General features: G+C 44.8%; 1 protein-coding gene across 1 annotated transcript in view; it reads left to right on the top strand.

Annotated features, from left to right (window-relative positions):
• Positions 1 to 12,993: 12,993 nt before the first annotated feature.
• Positions 12,994 to 17,500, top strand: part of agbl1 (AGBL carboxypeptidase 1) — a gene marked incomplete at its 5' end in the record, with an annotated part of 77,848 nt that continues 73,341 nt past the window's right edge. The window contains one exon of the mRNA XM_083654697.1: positions 12,994 to 13,075. Within this exon, the coding sequence (XP_083510823.1) occupies positions 12,994 to 13,075 (82 nt within the window). The remainder of the gene's footprint in view (positions 13,076 to 17,500) is intronic.

Genomic DNA, 17,500 nt, shown 5'->3' with positions numbered 1-17,500 from the left:
AGTCATTTGGCACAAAAAAGAAAAGAAAACGAATCCAGTGCATTTCCATCAGCTGAGTTGGTCTTCCTGAATATAGAACATCACGTCGCGGACATCAAACCATGTACCGTAAATTCCGGACTATAAGGCGCACCGGTGTATAAGCCGCACCTTCAAAGTTGACTATTTTTTTCTTATATAAGCCGCACCGGTCTATAAGCCGCGGGTGTTTTGATGTTTAATTACCATATGTAAGGGTTCGTGCACAGAGGGGATTGTCGGAAAAGAGATGGCTGTTTGGGGAAGCTCCCATTTATTAACATTTCAACAAAACAAGTTGCATATTTGCATAACGTATTCAAGTGTTACCATTTAGTGCAATAGTAGCTACAGAACATGTACTGTGCTGTGTAAATTTAGGGGTCCTTGGCATGAAAAAGGTTGAAAACCACTGATCTACATTATAGCCTACAGTAGTACCATAACAAAAAACAAAGCTTACAGCGCTTGACGAGGCAATATCAATGGCTAAATTAAATGTGTTTTTTTTAAAGTGCAAAATAAAGTGCCTGTAACACGACAGTAAGCGCGTAAGCCTAAAGTTGCAGTAACACGGCTGCTTAAAATATACGGTAATCAGCCTACCAGAAAAGTCATTAATCCTCGTCTTCATCTTTTAGGCTAAGGTGCAGTACACGGCTGTAACCAGAAAAGTCAAGTCATTAATCCTCATCTTCGTCTTCTTCCTGCGTACTAAAACCACCAAAGTCCTCATCTTCAGTGTCGGAAACGAACAGGCTCAGGGTGGCTTCGTCAGCCACTCTCCTCTCTCCTTCGTTGTCGCTCTCAAAACCAACGAACTCCTCTTCGTCACTGTCGGAATCGAACAGCCTCTGAAGGCCCTCAGCTGGCGGCGTCCTCCTCTTCATCACGCAGCAGTCCAGCCTTTCGGAACCCGTTGGTGATCGTGGATGTTTTGACACTCCTCCACGCTGTCAGGATCCACTGGCAAACTTGAGCCTTCAGTCGGATCTGAACGGCACCTCGGCCGTCTGCTCTCTGTGTCAACACCCTGATGCCAAGGTTACGTGCTGCTACTCGATTTCCTTCTTTCCTTCTTCTTCTCGCCGCCATCGTCGTAACACAGCCAGTTCTCCATCTTTTGAAGCATGATGTTAGATTACAACGAGCTAGTTGTGTGGCTTAGCCTTCCAAAATGTTGCTGTTAGTTTTTTAGAATGTAATACATAGAATTGGGAATGTTACATTCAATTTCATTCAGACTGTCTTTCAGGCTCAATCGCTGCCTTTTTTTTCCCCCCGGAGCGAGGGAGGAGGGAGGGTGTTTTACCGTAGTGGCTGAGAGAGCGTAGTGGCACAGTGCTCCAATCAGGTCGCGAGGCACATTTTTTGCAACATCATCCAATCAGGGTCTCGCTCTCGTAATGTCTGTCTTGCTCTCGTTCTGCCTCATACCAACATCCATAGATTTTGGAGGTTCCCGAGTGGCCGTTTGCTGAAAAAATCCATAGATAAGCCGCACCGTTATATAAGCCGCAGGGGCCAAAAAAGGCCAAAAAACGGGAAAAAAGCCGTGGCTTATAGTCCGGAATTTACGGTATACAAATATGGACGTAGCCTCTGTGACATCACCCATTGATTTGTGGCCTCCCATTTTGAAACCTCGAGTTTGGCATTTTCCCCGTCGCCATCTTAGTTATTTGGAGCCAGAAGCAGCTAGCGTGAGACCAGGGCTTTCCCACAGAGCCACGACACCTCCTGCTATTGGTCCATGATCTGCGAGCTGCGCGATCACTGGACAGGCGACCTGTCAATCACGCCCCAAAACATAGTCTGCTTTATCGTGTATTTGACTCTAAATGGGGCCATAATTTAGGTAGGTAGACGCTCTATTGAAGAGCCTAAATCGACGGGCTCTGGCATCTAGCATTAGCCTCCTTACTCCCATGCCGGAGGCTCAGAGTCACACTATGCTTGTACACACATGTGAAACACTCATGCCTACAATAGGTTGAGTCGATGTCTCGTCATAAACGCTGGGGTAGCTGGCTGGGGGCGCGGTCAGGGTGGGCGTAAATCCTCCTGTTCTTCCCATTCAGCATAGTTAGCATTTAGCTGCTAGCCCAGCCCAGGCAGACACGATCGGGGATTTAACCCCCGCAGTAAACGCACATCTGAACAGACTATGTACCTGCTTTAGAATCCCCAATCCTGTAGTGTAGAGCCGCAGCACTTTGTGGAGTCAGCCCATTGAGATATATATATTTTGTGATTGTGGTACTATTTGTCCACTCAGTTAAAATCTGCACTGTGTGGGGAAAAAAGTGTTGTATCTTCGATAATCTCAAAGTTTCGTTTTTCAGTTTCGTTCTCTTTGGTGACACCGATGGCTATGAGTGGTAATTGCAGGTGAGATCCAAACAGTGTTGTATTATGTGACATTAGTCAGTTTGTTCGGCCATAGTAACACCACCCATAATGCTAGCAGAGATCGGTGTTACCTTACTTCACACAAGAGTTGTCGGGAACCTACACTAACGTGAAGAGCAAGTCTATTGTATTGTATTTTACCTTTATTTATACGGGGTGATCGAGGCCCTTGACAGCAAGCTTTCATTTTCAAGGGTGCCCTGTTACAATAAAAACGTTTATAAAAATTACAAGAGGCAGACAAATACAGACAAACAACAAAACAAGATGATAAACAAGAGCACTCCCCATGCAAGGCATCTTCAAGGAGCACTGTAAACAACTTTATAGGATGCGTTCGATGACTCCGAGTGCCCAGAGCGCACTCTGGCACAAACTGGACCGTTTGGGAGCGCTGTTGGAATACAGCGTTCGGTTATTCAGAGCACTACACTCTCGGAGTGGCAGAGCGCACTCTCAGCACTCCGTCTGAGGAGACGGAGCAGTCGAGTGCCCCAAGAGCAGATGAACTGCTAAAATGTAAAAAAAAAAAAAAAAAAAAAAAAAAAAAAACACACACACAGAGGAAGAGGAGAATGGAGGAGAGGAGCTGAGAGCAGATAAGAGTGAGCTGTTTGTACAGTATGTGTAGCAGTTAGCTAACTGCTAGCCAGGAGCCTGTGTTTCTCAAACGAATGACCCGTCCATTAATTCATACAGAAAGAGCACGCTCTGCCTCTTTTAACACACTCATTCGAGTGTAGAGCGTCAGATTGGATTTACGAACGCACCTTATTAGACCAATCGCTCCCGTTCATGGTGAAATATCATTTTAATTCATGATATACCAAATCAAAAGGTTTTGAAGTCAAATCCCTTCTCAGTTAGCATTGCCGCGTCCTGCCTGAAGGAAATATATTCATCCTTGAGTGTTTGAAGCCCTCCTGGGGCCGCCCGTCTCCCACTTCATCCACAGGATTTCTGGATTTATATCTGGATTTGACTGTCATTAATTTCAGATTAGAAGTGAAGCCGCACTCCTGTGTCTGTTGAATCAAACTATGAGCTGCAGGCAATATGAGCCAGGGCCAGCACATGGTTCCCATACCAAGAGGATGTCCTGTTAAGCCCTGGGGATGACAAGTATGTCTTCTCCTCTCTATACACACTTTTAACTTGACAACATGAACATTCTAAATGGCCCTTAGCTTACTTCCTGTTGCAGTGTTTGCTAATACAACAGCTGACAGGAAATAAGCTAGGTTTCAAATGAAGCAATAAGCCCCAAGAGGCCGCGGTTTACAGTGAATTTACAAACAGCTAAGAGTCACGGCACGCTGCGTTGGCAGGTTAGGCGCTGTCACGTCCTGGCCACTATCACCAAGCCCACACCTGCAACAAAGTCCTCCAACCCATACAGTATGACCACATCATGTGTTTGTACCTACCCTTCTATAACGAGCCACATCAAGAGTGCCGCGCTTCCAACGTTAATTTCAAAACGCCGGTTAATTTGAAAACGTGTTAATTTCTTGGGGTTCTTGCGCAGCTCACGTGAAACGGCACAAGATGGGGGGAGGTTCCCAGAGCGGCAGCTCTGCCTGCTATTCGTTCGTGATCGGCAAGCTGCGCGATCACTCGACAGGCGACCTGTCAATCATCCCCAAAACATAGTCTCTTCTATCGTTTATTTACTCCAAACGGGCAAGTTATATAAAAAAATTACCCCCTACAGTTGTTATGAAAAGGTCAAATTAGCTATTTATACCAAAACCGTGTTTTGCCCCATACTGGAAACATGTTTAATCCTGTTACAAAGACAGTCATTTTAACATGGGTGAATGCCTACTGCACCTAGCCCCAAGTGGCCATTCGAGGAACTACAGCTTTCAGGATTGCTTCCGCGTCTTCATGGGGAAACCAAAACCCGTGGGAAAACCAAAAACCAGTCGCCAAGCTCTGGCTTGCCGACTGGTTTCAACCAAGCGGCCAAACCACGGGTGAATGTTGAAGCCATGCAATATAAGTGGCTGAAGCTACAGTTCCTCTAACGTCCACTAGGGCCAGCTCCAAAAAAACTCAACTCCATTCATGTCTATGGGACCACCACAGCCCACCTTCTCACTCCAAATATGAAGTGAATACATTTTTTCTCGGCAAGAGATTATGGTCTCTTTCATTTTCAAAATAATTGGGTAATTAATGGGACGTTATAAATGGGGTAGTATATCAAGTGATTGACAGGTCCACTTCCAGTAATAACGCTGGTCGCCAATCATAGACGAATAGCAGACAACGCTGCGGGAGATCCCGGCTTCGCTATCGCTGCTCCAGCTCCAGAAAATGTCAACATGGCGTCGCTTGTGAACGCCAACTTTTGGCTTCAATAACGGCCTTTCAGAAACCTATGGGTGACGCCACACCCAATACTTTCTTTTTACAGTTTCAACAGGAAACGTGTCACATTAAGGAAGCAAGATGCTCTCAGAATGCTGTTTCATAATAATTATATTTTATTGAATCTAAAATATGTAAAAAAAAAAAATCAAAAAACCATTTGAAAATAGCTCAAAACTAATTTCTAATCTGATTTCTAATTCCCTCAAATACTTCAAGGTCTTTCTGCATAATCTTGATTTATATATTATTAGCTGTGGTGTTTAGAATATTTATTGGTTGACTTTAGTAGTATCAGTAGCAGCAGTATTACTATTAGTAGTATATTTGTTCTCTCAGTTTTCTGTGACTTCGAGGAATGTCATGATGAGAAATTCCAACCGAAACATGAGTTGCAGACTGCAGGTGTCAGTCAAGACATATTATACAGCCTGGTGTCAACATGTGAAAACCTAACCTTGTGTCCCCTATGTGGCTTTTGGCCTCTTCAGAGGGACAGGGCTGGAACCAGGCTGGGCAGCAAAGTCACAATTTTCCCATTCCCACAGTTAATTGACTGTTTTACCTGCATCAGTTTTACTTTATTGTAAAGCACTTTGAGCTCCATTTTATGTTATGAAAGGTGCTATACACATAAAGTTTATTATTACTAGAAATTCAGCGAGCAAATCGTGGTCCTGTCTAGCCTACCGTGCATCGTCGTCTTCCTCCTCGCTCGTCTTCCCCTTCGCTCATTTCTGCCGTCCCTGGTCATCCACAGCTCGACGGCTGCACCGCCTCGCCAGCAGGAGGCAGCACATAGACAACAGCGCTGTTGTCTGTGTGTGTTCCCTCTTTGTTGAACTCGTCTGGGTTAGAATGTTACAGCTGGTGCTTCCCGTCCAACGTTGTCCAGTTTTCCAGTGGTCCCTTGTTGGTTTCCCTGCGAGGTTGCAGACATAGTAACAGTTTATTATTATTATTATTATTATTACTACTATTATTATTACTAGTATTATTCCTCCCTGTATTCACCTTATGTAGCCACGCCCATTTGACCCGGTTGTGTGGTCGTGTGACGACTTCCGGCAAAAAAAAAAAAAAAATGCCGGCTGCTCCAATATCATCTAACTCTGAATTAACTAATAATTTAGACAATCGTATGTAACATACCAAATAAAAGCAAACGGCAATGTCTAAGAATGCAATGCCATGTAACTGGCTCGTTAATTCTCGCATTCCAGGGAATTACGTTAATGTCTGCAGGTCTTATAGACATAAGTGGCTCGAGCTGCGCTCGGAGGAGAGAAAAGCTTTCTTGTTGGAGTCCAGGTATGTTTTACAAGAAAGTGCTCGTCATTGTTGACGATAACGTTATCTGACCTGGCTAACAGTGGATACTCCGCTTGCTTGCTGTGTACCGAGCTCAACGTAAGGCTACGTTCTTTGTTCTACCCCCTGCACTGTCCGCTACAAAAACAACTCTCTTCATTTGACGTTCTTTTGTATTTAGCGCCGTGACCGCCGGAAGTGTTAACACGACCCGGAAGAATTTGGCCCACCCCCGCGTCTGAACATTAGCTTACACAAAGACACAATTATCTAGAGGATTTTTCAGAATGTTACAATTAAAACAGAACATGAACACATATTCCAAAGATCAATAGTCAGTGGGATCCTGTATAACAGAGGTTTTCAAAGTGGGAGGCGGGCCTCCCCAGGGGGGCTCCAAACAGTTTCAGGGGAGGCTCAGTGAATGGAAGTGAAAAAATATTATTCCACATTCCAAATCCACAAAACACATGTAGACCGGATGGGCACACTCCCACGCCCACTCCAGGATCCTTGCGAGAGCTGGTCTGTTGTTCCACAACCAGGACGGAATCCGCATTGTTCGTCTTCAATCGAGGTTCGGCTATCGGCCGGATCCAGCTACTTATAGACTTTCCCCGGGAGGCTGAGTCATGTGATGCCTCTGTAGTTGGCACACATGGAAAACTAAATATCAAAAATAAAGTTGGTGTGCAGATTCACATGTACTCAGCAGGTCCTCATGTGTGATGGAAAGTGAGATCAAAGCACTGGCACTGTAATCATATCATCAGAAAGTCTACTGGGCTTTAAGCTGAGGGGGTGAGTGAGGAGGATAGTATAGCCTCCACAATCACTTCTATTAATACCCAGGCTGTGAATATTACCTGACCTGCTCAGTAGCCAACAGTCCACCAAGACTGGGCAGCTGTTGGTGTTTGTACATCTTCGACGCCATAGCTGCATTTTGCACAGTAACTGTACCCGGTCTGGACCAACACTACATTATACATCAAAGCCATTCAGCTACTTCTGCTCTCACTCACACTGTCAAATACAAGTGATGTGAGGTATAGTTTTTTGAGATGTTAATGTTTGTTTGACACTATAGTGCTCCACTCTATTTCCAATTGTTTCAATCTGTTTCAAATTGGTCCTCAAGATCGCGGTGCAACAGTTGCCAGCAGAAATCTATGAATATAGTCATTATAGTTACTGTTGAGGAAATAGACCTATACAATATATGAAATGTATAAATGTTGTTTGTGGCCTGAGCCGCCGATCTGTCAAAGTGTCACAGCGTTGTCTGGATGTCTCTGAACAATGACTTGAGTTCCCTGCGTTGTTACTTCACTTCACCATGTGTGGACTGACTGGCCTGTGTGTGTGTGTGTGTGTGTGTGTGTGTGTGTGTGTGTGACTGTGTGTGTGTGTGTGTGTGTGTGACTGTGAGTGTGTGTGTGTGTGTGTGTGTGTGTGTGTGTGTGTGTGTGTGTGTGTGTGTGTGTGTGTGTGTGTGTGTGTGTGTGTGTGTGTGTGTGTGTGTGTGTGTGTGTGTGTGTGTTGGGGGTGATTGTGTGTGCATGAGGTGGGTGCAACAGGTAAGGTGACTCAAGGTAAAATTGTTCAAGTGAAGAAGTGATCACGTGACTGGTTTGGTTTGTGTTCATCAGAGTGATGGCCTGTGGGAATAAACTTATTATGTCTGGTTGTTTTGGTGTATGCTAGTCTATGGGATGACGTATTTTTGTAGTCGGAACGCGACAATTCGCGACAATTCGCGTATAGGTCCAAGAGGGGAACTGAGGATGCGACTCTCACTTTAGTCGATTTAGTAGCTAATCACCTACAGCTACCAAAAGCAGTCGTTCGTATTTTGTTTATTGATTTCTGTTCCGCATTTAACACTATGCAAATTGATATTCTGTTGGAACGACTATTAGAGATGAATGTGAATGGGGGTCTCATTCATCTAATTAGGAGCTTCCTAACGGACCGCCCTCAGAGAGTCCTGATGAACGGACTGTACTCAGATGAACTTGTCTTAAACACTGGGGCACCCCAAGGTTGTGTACTGTCCGCACTGCTGTTCTCAATTTATGTAAACATGATGTGTGTAAATAATTGTAACCTGAAGCTGCTTAAATATGCAGACGATATGGCCCTTGTTGGTCTTCTTAGGGAAGATGATGCCATCTATGAAGAGGCATACCTCAAGCAGGCCACTGCACTGCAGGACTGGTGCCGAGCATGCAAACTAGAAATTAACGTGTCCAAAACAAAGGAACTCATTATGCAAACAAAACCAGGGGAAAGTAACATGGTCCCTATCATGCTCAGTAACCAGCCTGTGGAAAAGGTCAAACAGTTCAAGTATCTGGGGACAATCTTTGACCAGACTTTGACCTTTAATGAGAACACAGACTATATATATAAGAAAGCCAATCAGCGTCTGTTTTTAATCAGGAAGCTGAGGAGTTTTGGTGTCAGCCAACACATTCTCCAAACGGCATACAGCAGTCTGGTCGAATCAGTCCTGTCTTTTAATATGACCGCCTGGTACGGCAACCTGAACGTAAAGAGCAAAAACAAACTTTCTAGAATAGTTAAAATAGCAAGTAAAATTGTTGGCAAAACACAAAAACAGCTTTCCAACATTTTTGAAAAGGCTGTTATCAGGAAAGGAAGGAAGATCAGTGGTGATGCCTCGCACCCACTGAACTCTGCATTCCAGCTGCTTCCATCCGGTCGTCGATTCAGGGTCCCAAGGGCCAACCGGTACATTTACAAAAACTCATTTATCCCCTGTGCCATACGGTCATTAAATAAATGAACTGTCCTGTGTGCTGTCACTGCTGCGCTATGTAATATTTTAGATAGGTAGGTATATGACTGGTATTTTAGATAGTTAGGAATTAGGAAGCCATTTTAGTTAGGTATTGTATTTGTAATATTTTAGGTAGGTAGGTATATGACTGGTATTTTAGATAGGTAGGAAGCCATTTTTAGTTAGGTGTTTGTATTTGGAATCATATGTTTATTTGCACTATCTATGTCTTAACTTGTACATGTGTGTTTTATGTTCTATGTCTTTATGTTTTATGGTGTGCTGACTGTGCACAATGTATCTTGATGGGAAGAGAAGCCAAAGAAAAATTTCCACCATGGTGGACAATAAAGTATCAAATCAAATCAAATCAAGTCCCAGACTTCCGGGTTCTTCACTGTTTCTGACTATAGGATTTTTGAATGGGTTTTTGGCGCAATGCTTCAAATAAGGTCTGTGGGCAACGTAGCTTAATCAAATGAACCGGTGTTCAGCGGGATAATCTTCACACATGAGGACCACTTTCATGAGTTTTGAAGCGTAAATGCGAGCCCTAGAAGTAAAAAGCTCATGCTAAGCTATTCCAGAACTACACACACTGACACAGTGTCGCATAGGCTTCCACGTCACGTCACCACAGCCTGTGTTGATGTGTGCGCTGCTGTGCACTGATTACCCCGGGGCTGAACCAGGTGAGGGAAAGATAATTTCCGTGTTGTCCTTTGAAGCGATGATGTTATTGACGTATAATATCCCCGTAGACTCAACAGTAGGGATGCACGATATATCGGCAATCATATCGGTATTGGCCGATGTTGCAATGTTAATATCGGTTATCATTATCAGCCAATTCTTCACATTGATATGAAATAATGCAGTAAATCTATGATTTATGGGCTTTTCCAAAGGCTTTGCAAATAAAGAAATGCATAACTTTTTCAAATTCAGTGTTAACATGTGTTTTTCAGTATGTACAAAATGTGATGATCATAAAAATGTGGTTTTATACAGATCATATCGACATCGGCAAATATGGGTTATCGGCCATAACATCAATGTTAATATCGGTTATCGGCATCGGCCAAAATTTTCATATCGGTGCATCCCTACTCAACAGTATAGTCTCATTTAGCCGTTTGCTAGCTAGCCACCCTTTTAACGGCACGTAAAAGCTTCAAAACTCATAAAAGTGGTCCTCATGTGTGAAGATTATCCTGCTGAACACTGGTTTGCGTTTGAATAAGCTTGCGTTAACCACAGACCTTATTTGAAGCATTGCGCCTAAAACCCATTCAAAAATCCCATAGGCAGAAACAGTGAAGAACCGGGAGTGTTAGCATCAATGTTTTCCGGACTCATTCCTGCGGCTCTCTATAACACCTACCAGAGGGGAGGAGTTCAAGCAGGTCATGTGGAGGGTGAGATGGGTCTGTGATGATCTTTCCTGCCTGTTTTTTTTTTGGGATGGAGGTTTATGCCAATGCTTTTTTTCTGCAGTCCTGACTGGTCGTTGTAGTCTGTGCTTGTTCTGTTTGGTGGCAGACCCAAACCAGACAGTGACGGAGTTGCAGAGGACGAACTGGATGATGGCAGTGTAGAGCTTGATCAGCAGCTCCTGAGACAGTTTGTACTTCCTGAGCTGGCGTAGAAAGTACATCCTCTGTTGTCTCTTTTTGATCATTGATTGTGACTACTTTGGACTCCCACTTTATAGGTCCTGGGAGATTGTGGATCCCAGGAACTTGTAGGTTTCCACTGTAGACACAGGGCTGCTGAGTATGTTGGGGGGGCAGTGCTGGGGGACTCCTCCTGAAGTCCACTACCATCTCTACGGTTTTGAGCTTGTTCAGCTCCAGGTTGTTCTGACCGTCAATGTTCTTACCATTCTGACAGCCCAATTTCCAATGGCTCTCAAAATGACATAGCCCCCCCTCCATTTCCATTTTACGCAAAAAGAATCACATACAACTTTGCAATTTGCATTCCAATTTTTGAGATTTTTACTGTCAAATTACTGTCAATTGGTAACACGGATTCCATGCTTTGTCATTTTGTTGTCCTGAAACGTCAAAACTCAGAAACTCGGCTATTATCAAAATTGGCCAGTTTCCCACTCACAAATACGACATTGAAGGGCCATTCATGTGCTCGTAACTCATAAATAAATTAAATACGATATTTCCGAGGAGCACACGCGGATGCAGCAAAACACCCCCCCCCCATTTCACAGACAGTGCCTGGCTCTCCCCTTTGTCCCAGAGTCCCACAGGCTGTGCAATCAGTCCCCTGATGCTCATTAGTTCATTGCTTGTGGCTCCACTGTAAGTTCAACAGTTCACATCACAGTACTAACAGTGACACATTGCATCCAGCATGGCAGACATAGTAGGCAGTCATGAACTGCATGCATGTAATATTGTCAGTGATTCAGAATGATACATGTTCAGTTTCAAGCCTGACTTTTGGAAATGCATATTTGTAAGTACCTCACCTACAGTATTTTGAATTTGGGACTATTTATGTAGCAGTGCAGGGCGGTGAGGGGGAATGGGAATGCAAACAAAGCTGTGTAATAATTGTTCAAACTAAAAGTAACTATGCAAAAAATATATCAGAAAATGACTTGATAATCATAAGCTTAAATATCAGATAGCCTTTTAACAGTCGGCCTGACTTTGGAAGTGAATATCTGTGGGACCAGAGTGCATCTATGTCGCGTTGTTTATGCCTATTTTGAATTTGGGACTATTTATGTAGCAGTGCAGGGCAGCGGCCAGCGGGGGGTGGGGGGGCGGAGTGCAACGCTATCCTCCTGGAATCTCTTCAAAGACAAATGAACACCGCAAATGCATTCCCTCCACTCTCTCCGCTCACCTCTCTCTCTCTCTGCCTCCCTCTTTCTCACACACATATATACACACCTACACTTACACACACACACACACACACACACACACACACACACACACACACACACACACACCATCTTCAGTTTGATGTCTTTCACAGTGTGTCAGTTGGAGGTGGGAGACAGTGAACCTCCCACTCGTACTGTTGACAGGGCTGATTTACACATTTGGCATTTGGGCGGGCAAGGCGGGCACAAGGGCATTTTCAAAAGTCAGCCAGGTGCATATAGCGGTGCATGCTCTCTCTCTCTAACCCCCCCTCTCTCCCTAACCCCCCCTCTCCCTCTCTCTCTAACCCCCTCTCTCTCTCTCTCTCTCTTTAACCCCCCCCTCTATCTCCCTCTCTCTCTACCCCCCCCTCTCTCTCTCTCTCTAACCCCCCCCCCTCTCTCTAACCCCCTCTCTCTCTCAATTCAATTCAATTCAATTCAAAAGGCTTTATTGGCATGGAGAACATAAGTTTACATTGCCAAAGCAAGAGTGCAACAAAACAAAAAGTAACACAATTATAACCGAAAGGTTAGCACAAAACTATAATAATAACGATAATAACAATAATATAAACTATAATGTTAGCCTGTTATAATACAGAGATATGTAAACATTTCGGTCTTGCAAACAAATATGTACATAGGCTAGGTGACAAAGTTTAAATGTTTAAAAATAGGATAAAAGGAGTTGAAGATCTCTCTCTCTCCATCTCTCTCTACCCCCCCTCTCTCTCTCTAACCCCCCTCTCTCTCTCTCCCTCTCTCTCTAACCCCCCTCTCTCTCTCTCCCTCTCTCTCTAACCCCGCTCTCTCTCTCTCCATCTCTCTCTAACCCCCCCCTCTCTCTCTCTAACCCCCCTCTCTCTCTCTCTCTCTGTCGCTCTCTCTGTTGCACACCCACTCAGGACTCCCTCACACGCTTGCGCCCAGAGAGGAGAGAAGTGAAGGGAGGGAGAGAGAGAGGGAGGGAAGGGGATTTATTTATATTTTTTTTATTGCCTGTCAATCCATTTAATCCTTTTGGCTAGGTCAGTGAGACAGGCAGAGAGAGACAGACAGACAGACAGACAGACAGCGAGACAGGCAGAGAGAGAGACAGACAGACGGAGGTAGATCCACAAATAGTCAAACAGGTAGACCAACAGGTAGGTAGTGAGAGACAGCAGCAGCCATGTTTGGTTACGGCCGCAGTAACTTCACCTGGAACGGGACTCTGAGAGAGTTAAAGAACAGCTACCCACCATCCTGTGCAGGTAAGCAAGCACGGGCTGTGTGTGTGTGTGTGTGTGTGAGTGAGAGAGAGAGAGAGAGAGAGAGAGAGGTTGACCTGAACCACAAGTGGCACTGTCTGCTTCTCCACATCAGGGCCACATGGAGCTTTACCATGGCCAGGCCCAATGTCAAAACCTTGTAAATCCAGTTCTGACCATTGTTATGTTCTGCTTCAATTGAAGGATTAGTTAGGCCTACACAGAGCTCTGAGAACATTATATTTGTCATCCTTATTATTCCTATGTATACACTGATTGTAAATGGCTCTAGCTCTGTGTCTGATTGGTCAAAAGTTTTCAAACTTGGCCACACAGCGCACACCAGTAAGCCGGTCTCCGTGTGTGTGTGTGTGTGTGTGTGTGGGGGGGGGGGGGGATCCACCCATGCGGTCTTTTTAGGCCACTCTCAGAGCCATTGTGACATCATTCTTCTTCTTCTTCTGTGGTGTTTTATGGCAGCATCCTTTATGTTGCATTACCGCCTCCTGGATTTATCCATCTACTGTTTCCCTACATCGTTCTTTTCCAGCTTCTCCCCAATTGTGACATCATCACCATCCCTTCCCTGCTTCCCACAAACATTCTGACATCATCAGTGATGTCATACATTGTGACATGATCAGTGATGTCATAAATCTATAATATGGCGGATTCCGACCCACACGAAACAATCAACCACACCCACCTTCCTATCACATCGTGATATCATCAGTGACGTCACAGACATTGTGACATCATCAGTGACATCTTCAGTGATGTCATAGACATTGTGACATCACAGTGGGGACTCAAAATCACACATTAACGACATCGGTCCTGAATGATTTTCAGAGGTGATCTGAAAGAAAAAGGCGATTCCTTAGTTATTTTTATTTTACATTACATTACATTACATTACATTACATTACATTACGTCATTTGGCAGACGCTTTTATCCAAAGCGACTTACAATAACACATTTTTGTCAGCAATATAGCAATCAACTATGCAACACAGTCTATGACAACTACAATATCTGAAGGAATAGTGGTAAAGTTAAGTTAGTAATAAAAAAATTTTAGAGAGAGAAAGAAGTTAGTTCAAGAAGGGCCCAGATGGAGCATGAAAAGGTGTGTCTTTAGTCTTTTCCGAAAGATCGGCAGTGATTCAGCCGTCCTGACTGAAGGTGGAAGCTCATTCCACCATTGAGGTGCCAGGGACGAGAAGAGTCGCGATCGGGATGAGCGACTTTTTAGCCCCCGTAGTGAAGGAGGGGCGAGGCGTCCTGCACTAGTGGAGGAGCGAAGGGAGCGGTGAGAGGTTTGGAACCTGACCATAGATTGCAGGTACAGAGGAGCTGTCTGGTGTACTGCCCTGTAGGCCAGTACCAGTATCTTGAATTTGATGCGTGCCGAGATGGGAAGCCAGTGAAGGTCCCGGAAGAGGGGAGTGACATGAGAGAATTTGGGTTGGTTGAATACCAGACGGTCTGCAGCGTTCTGAATGAGCTGAAGCGGTCGGATGTCGGCGGCAGGTAGGCCGGCCAGGAGCACGTTGCAGTAGTCCAGGCCAGAGATGACAAGAGACTGGACCAGGAGTTGAGTCGCTTCCCTTGTGAGAAAGGGACGGATTTTGCGGATGTTGTAGAGGGAGAACATAAAGGAGCGTGCTGTCGCAGCTATGTTGGCCGAGCAAGACAGCTGGTTGTCAAGGATCACCCCAAGGTTCTTAGCTGTTTGGGAGGGAAGCACAGTGGTATTGTCAATGGAGATGGAGAGATCTGCGAGAGGGCAGTCTTTCCCTGGGAGGAAGAGTAGCTCTGTTTTACCAAGATTGAGCTTGAGGTGGTGGGCAGACATCCAGTCACCAATGTCTTTGAGGCATGCAGAGATGCGAGCCTCGATTTGGGTGTCGGAGGGGGGGAAGGAAAGGAAAAGCTGGGTGTCATCAGCATAGCAGTGATAAGAAAAGCCATGAGATGAGATCACATGGGCAAGAGATCTGATATAGAGAAGGAAAAGTAAGGGGCCCAGGACTGAGCCCTGGGGGACACCGGTGGTAAGAGGGCAGGATCTGGAGAGGGACCCTCTCCATAAGACCTGGTATGAGCGGTTCGAGAGATAGGAAGCAAACCAGGAGCATGCAGAACCTGAGATGCCGAGGTCAGACAGAGTGGAAAGAAGGATTTGGTGGTTGACTGTATCGAAAGCAGCGGACAGGTCAAGGAGGACAAGGACAGAGGAGAGGGATGAGGCCTTAGCAGTGTGAAGGGCCTCTGTGACTGCAAGAAGAGCTGTCTCAGTAGAGTGAGAGGCCTTGAAACCGGACTGCAGAGGGTCCAGGAGGTCATTTTCTGTTATATTTATATTTAATACATTTGTTTGACCATTTCAAACCCCATTGGTTAACCTAAAATAATTCATGGATCTCAAGCTTACAATAAGGCTATTTCTCGTCTTTCCTGACAAGTGTTCTGTTTTGGAGATGCAAGGTTTTGGCTCAAAGCGCTGCTGTTCACTGGAACAAATATCCAAGCTGACAAATCTGTTTCTGTCGGCGACAAGATGCAGTGTGAATCACAAGCGGTTGCAGAAAGCAGACGATGGTGGTTTTGTCATAGAAAGCCTCCTCACTGGAAAGCAGGGATGAATGCCTTCGCTGCTCATCAAGCAGCTATAACATCTTGGCTATGTGACTCTGTTATGTCCTGAATGTGAGAGTGCATTCTCTCTGTTTGGCTCTGTCAGACCACCCGCGTAACAGAGAAGAGGAAGCAGTCGGTAACCCAATGTTAAATAGCCCACTGCTCAAACTATATAGTTTAGGGGGGGGGGGGGGGGGGGGGCTGAGTGGAGACCTACAATACTGTACCCAGTTGCCCAAAGCACCTTAGGTTAAGATTTCCCTTAGAGTCAGAGTTAAGGTGTCCATAAAATAGAATATTGTGCTTATGTTTTCCTTAAAATGTTTGACCTTATGGAGAAGGTTTAAGGGTGTTTTGTGCAGCCGATTCTATTTTATGGACACCTTAACTCTGACCCTAAGGGAAATCTTAACCTAAGATGCTTTGTGCAACTGGGCCCTGGTGTTTTTCTGACTTGTCAGTCCCTCCAAAGAATTGCAATTTTGCGATAGCAATAATTAATGCAAATTCAACCAGTCTCCGCAATATTTGAAAACAGAAAAACAGCGTCCTCAACTTGCAATTTTTGTCAGTTCCCGTAATTTTACAGCAGGAAAATTCCTGAGAAAAGACACGGCAAAATCAAGCATTTTTGATTTTTGATCACAACAATCACACACACGTACACACATACACACACACGCACGCACGCACAAAGTTTACATTTATATTTTGTGTACAGTTTGGGCCCTGGAAACCAGTTAAAAACAATGACAATAACATGGGCATCTATAACAAAATATAGCTATGTGTGTGTGTGTGTGTGTGTGTGTGTGTGTGTGTGTGTGTGTGTGTGTGTGTGTGTGTGTGTTTGTGTGTGTGTGTGTGTGTGTGTGTTAGGCCTATTGCCCAACTACTGTATCATGTTATGTTACAGTAGAAGCTATACATTCACTTAACGCCCCCCCTTCCGTTTGACATTTGGGCAGGTGGAATGGCACAAGGACATTTTTAGCCAGGTGCTCTCTCCCTCTCTCTCTCTCTCTCTCTCTCTCTCTCTCTCTCCCTCCCATTATCATTATTGTATTATATTTTATTGTATACGTTGTTTTTGACCATTTCAAATCCACCCCCCTCCAAAAAACGCATGGTTCTCAAACTTAAAATGAGGCTATTTCTCGTCTTTCCTGATGGAAAATGGAAATGGAAGTTTCTGTTTTGGAGATACAAGGTTTTCACCCGCGCGGCAATATCAGCACATGTTGGTTCACTGGAACAAATATCCCAAGCTGACAAATATGTTTCTGTCGGCAACAAGATGCAGTGTGAATCACAAGCGGTTGCATAAAACAGACGATGGTGGTTTTGTCATAGAAAGTCTCCTCACTGGAAAGCAGGGATGAATGCCATCGCTGCTCGTCAAGCAGCTATAACATCTTGGCTATGTGACTCTGTTATGTCCTGAATGTGAGAGTGCATTCTCTCTGTTTGGCTCTGACAGACCAGCCGCGTAACATAGAAATCAGTAAATCAACGTTAAATAGCCCACTGCATGCTGGGAACCTGACGAATCTGCCAGCTCATGTTTTATATGCTCTGGCAGATGCGTCTGGTCCAAGGAGGATCTATATAACTGGAGGCTGAACAGAGAAATCAATGGCCGCCATCCATTTGAACGTAAGCTGCTCACCAGCGCATGAAGCATTTTGAAGTTTTCTTCCTGGTTTTACTTCTGTGATGTGCAGCCCAAGGTCATGTGACATGTCTGCTTGTGTTCATGAGTGAGCCCAGGCCCGGAGTTATAG

Source organism: Poromitra crassiceps, assembly GCF_964638095.1.
Source record: "Poromitra crassiceps genome assembly, chromosome: 18".
NCBI lineage: Eukaryota > Metazoa > Chordata > Actinopteri > Beryciformes > Melamphaidae > Poromitra > Poromitra crassiceps.
Note: the sequence above shows the minus strand (reverse complement) of the source record. Positions and strands in the feature narration are given on the sequence as shown.